Below are 4,410 nucleotides of genomic sequence, written 5' to 3'. Positions count from 1 at the left end.
CTGGCTCTAGATGGAGGATGTATATAAGGTGAAATAAAACAAATCAAAGCTAACAAATAAGTATTGCACCGGGATTTACATTTCTGTTAGCCCAGCAAATATGGAGGTGGAAGGAAACAAGACTCACATCATAGTACATGTAAAATGTATATTTTGCTTCCTTGCGATTCTTTTTGAAGTCCAAATGTCAATCGTCGCGCTCAGCTATATGGGCAGATTGCTTCTTGATAATTATGGGGGATATATTGCCACAAGACGGGGCCCTTACTGACCTGTCAGTGTTCTAGTTTTCATTGATTTTTTTGTTTTATTGTTCTTTTTAATTTTCATTGATTTATTGATTTATTGATTTTTGTTGCCTTCATTAACGTAAAAAGTCATAAATGGATATATATGATATTAACATGTATACGAATGGATTGTTTGTTGTCTATGAGTTTTATTTACCTACACATGTTGTTTTCCTGTTTTTACCGGCAGATATCAGGACAGGAGGTAGCGCATGCTCGGTAGGTAACAACTTCCCCTCGGTACACCTGTCTTCACTTGTTTTTATTGGGAAGTGTATAACGCTATAGTTTGTTTTTTAAAATATTGTCTGTTTTATTCCGGTTATTTATTTTACCTTGACTTCTGATTCAGTCCTTCAGTGTTATAGTTGTTATTGTTTTTTCCTTGAATGTTGATGTTGTTGTATTTCGTACGTGTATATTGACGTTGAGGTTGATTTTGAGTTTGTGTTAAATTTTGTGATATATATTAATTTTTGTCCTTGTATTCCGAAGCTGATTTTTCTTGTGTATTGAACTATTGGTATGTTTTCTTTAGTGTTGACGTTATGGTTTATTACAGCCTTGTGTGTTAAACTGTCGAATAGTTTGTCCTTGTGAGCTGAAGATGGACTGTTTCTGTTTCTATTTTAAAGATTGCCCGAAAGCACATTGACTCAACAATACGCTACTGACAGTGGTTGCCAGCGCGCTCATGGTACAGTATATTATAGATTTTCAAAAGAAGGATTGCCAATGCATTGATTCATTTCGGTAAGACAGTTTTTGTTCTGGTATCGGATTTTACAGAAGAGTGAGTCACGTGTGCCTCTTTATAATATATTGGTCAAATTGGACCCCGGGATCTTATTTAGTCAGAAAACATTCGAAATAAGCAGGAACTCAATTACGCAATGAATAACAGAGAACATATAAAGATTATCATACTTTGGAGATATTCCTCAAAATTTCGCAGTGGGTATAGATATACATGTACATGTGTATACTATTTTACATTAGCGTTTTAATTAACAATACTATGCCAATTTAAAAAGCGCACACGCAAAAAATCATTCACTCTCCAAACATGGCAAACCCGAATGTCTTAACAAGTCTGACACGAGCTATCAATACGATCACAACGTAATATAGCTCGATGTAAGGTGACGTATCTGATAAGAACAAAAGCAACGACTTGATAAACAATACAAACTGGTAAGGAGCGATTCCCCATTGGCTGATCTACAGCCATGTGATCCGACAGTTTGGCCTTTAAGTATCGCAATGCTTTGTACAAATTGTGAGTGTGTCTCAAGTCTTCAGAGCTGTTTGTTAGACGGTAGGTGCCAGCGGCTATGACGGGGGGATATCTTAACGACAGCGGATAAGAAACGCGAAGGTGCCGTCTATGAGAGAAGTACTGTCCATGGATTCATCTGGTAAGAAAGGAAGGAATGAAATATAATTCATGATCGTAAGCCACGAGCTAGTCCGCCTACATTTTTTTCCTTAATGAAAACAAATTGGACACGAGCTTGAGGAAAACATGAATGAACCTAGCTTCCAAATACGCTAATTTGGTTGTAAACTAGAAACGATCGATATGGGACTCGGGGGCCCGCGGCACGTGTGAATGGTAATACAGACACTGGATTATGACACTATTGAAGATTGCTACTGAGTAAAAGGTTCGACACTGATTTTTGCTCTCATGGCCAATTTACCTAGCGTTGTGATAAATAGCAGCTGGGCGCTGTCTGGAGACGTATCGTACCAGGGAGTCATCAATGACACACACGGCCAGCGGAATGACAGCATGGCAACTGTTTCCGAGGTCATCAACTACGGTATTATAGTGTTCGGAGTTTTTGTTATCACTGCCACGATACTAGGAAACAGCTTGGTAATATTAGCCATAATTGTTGATAAAAAGTTACGACGTGTTGGAAACATATTTATTGTGAACTTAGCAGTGAGTGATATTTTAGTTGGTGCTATTGTCTCACCTCTCTCACTCGTGTATCAGATAACGGGTGAATGGCCCTTTGGACGGCAACTATGTGACCTTTGGATCTCTGTTGATATCATTTGTTGTACAGCTAGTATACTCAATCTTTGTGTAATTAGTTATGACCGTTATAACGCTATATCACAGCCCCTGAAATATGCCAAACACAGGACTACACGACGGGCGCTTACACTGGTCACCCTAGTATGGCTGTACTCGTGTTGCATTGCATTGCCTCCCTTACTCGGTTGGAGTAAACCTACGGAAATGACCTCACACGGCCTCAACAATTGCCAAGTCACTCGCCATGTGGGATATACATTTTATTCAACGATAGGAGCATTTTACTTGCCATTGTGTATAATGGTATGTTTTTATGCCCGTATATTTGTGGTTACTAGCAGCAGGGGCAAGCAATGGGTACGAGGTCCAGGTTCGAGTTGTAGGTTCCAGCGCCGACGATCTCGCAACAAACGAGACAACGAAAACAGTAAGGTGGTGTGTTGTTTGCCTTGTCCCTGTCGATCTAAGCAGGAAAATGAAAGTAGTAAATCTGTTACAACTCAGACAGATCGCTCCAATACTCGAAACTCTTCTCTGTCATCCAGCATTAGAAGAAGTACCTTTGATTATTCGTCCACGGTTCAGTCCGATCTCCATCGTAAGGCCGTAATGTTCTCCCCACGTGCTAGTACGGCTAGTACAAGTACTGGGGATGTCGTGCTAGAGATTACACAGGGACGTAGAAAACAGACAATTCATCGTCGATTGTACCGACAAATCTCAAATCCGAACAGTGATTCAAGTTATACCACATCAACGACGACGTCGACCACTGCTGAAACGTCGTTCTCGGAATCCTCGTCTGCTGGTTCAGACACACGGACTTCAAGACGCGCTTCAAACGTCATTTATAACTTATTAGCTGCTAACATTATGGCTGCAGAGATTCTGCGGGATAGTGTAAAAGGAGTACAATTTGCGCCTCAACATCGTTCGCCTTTACTCATAGAGGAGGAAATAAGACCGGAACCGTTGATTCCTAAAGAAACTGTGCGCGCAACTCGCCGGAAGCGGAAAAACGTATCACTTCCTCACGAAAAACGTGCTGTTAAAACATTAGGAATTGTTGTTGGTTGTTTTATTTTCTGTTGGCTCCCTTTCTTTGTCGTAACGATTATTGTTCCCTTGTGCCAAAATTGTAACGTGAGCCCAATCGTGACCGGTATAGTGCTATGGTTAGGCTACTGTAACTCAGCCTGTAATCCTATTATATATACCTTCTTCAACGAAGATTTTAGACGTGCCTTCAAAAAACTGACCACATGCGGAAAAGCAGTGTCGTCACCTATATATTTATGAGGAATTTCTGTTTGGAGAAAACTATTTATTACATATTTTTGACGATGTGCTGGAAGGAGATGACGGTTAGTGCTGCAATAATTTTAACATAATTACCAAATTAGTGTATACATTTACATAACAATAGGCTTTGTTTTACAATATAGCCTTTATGTATATCGCTATGTAGGAAAAGCTTCGGTACTAATGAAACAACATGCACACGTGTGATATAGTGTAGGGGATGTGGTGCAGTGCTCTTACAAGTACATATACCAGTAACACGGAGACAATCCACTGTATAGATTTTTATAGAAACAGCATGTAAAGCTCAGATATACTGATCTTTGAAATAACGGCATCATATATTCTTAACAGAACGTGTCATTTACTCATTTCACCATTTTATTTTCGGATGTTGAAAAAATTTTCCGGGGTAAAACTTCCGTATAAATTATATGTGTCATTACATATATTTTTACAAAATATCACGGGTTCTTTTCCTTGCTTTGTTTATGTACCCGGTAAAATTAGCGTGATCATGAAGTATTCTTCTATTGGTTTTTTATTCGATAAGACATTAAAATGTTGGGTTTGTTTTCTCTTATTGGTGAAATAGCTTGAGTTGATCGTCAAAATGAATTATTAGAAAGACGAGAATGTGATTCAGAATGATTTTTCATTATAGATATACGATATTAATTTTAGATAGATTGCTTTATTAATGATCTTGTCAATTATGTGTTATTTATGATTGATTTTTTTCAACATGAAATTATATGATTTAATCCT

At 38.5% G+C, this 4,410-nt stretch overlaps 1 protein-coding gene across 1 annotated transcript; it reads left to right on the top strand.

Moving 5' to 3' along the window:
- Positions 1-1,980: 1,980 nt before the first annotated feature.
- On the top strand, positions 1,981-3,639 carry LOC110466450 (5-hydroxytryptamine receptor 1D-like). The gene has a single exon (XM_021522948.1). It carries the CDS (start codon positions 1,981-1,983, stop codon positions 3,637-3,639), a length of 1,659 nt encoding a protein of 552 aa, XP_021378623.1.
- Positions 3,640-4,410: the final 771 nt, after the last annotated feature.

This window comes from Mizuhopecten yessoensis, unplaced genomic scaffold (genome assembly GCF_002113885.1).
Source record: "Mizuhopecten yessoensis strain PY_sf001 unplaced genomic scaffold, ASM211388v2 scaffold11133, whole genome shotgun sequence".
NCBI lineage: Eukaryota > Metazoa > Mollusca > Bivalvia > Pectinida > Pectinidae > Mizuhopecten > Mizuhopecten yessoensis.
This window is presented reverse-complemented; position numbering and strand designations above follow the sequence as displayed.

Coding starts and splice junctions, on each gene's coding strand:
- LOC110466450 (XM_021522948.1), top strand. CDS start 1,981: ATGGCCAATTTACCTAGCGTTGTGATAAATAGCAGCTGGGCGCTGTCT.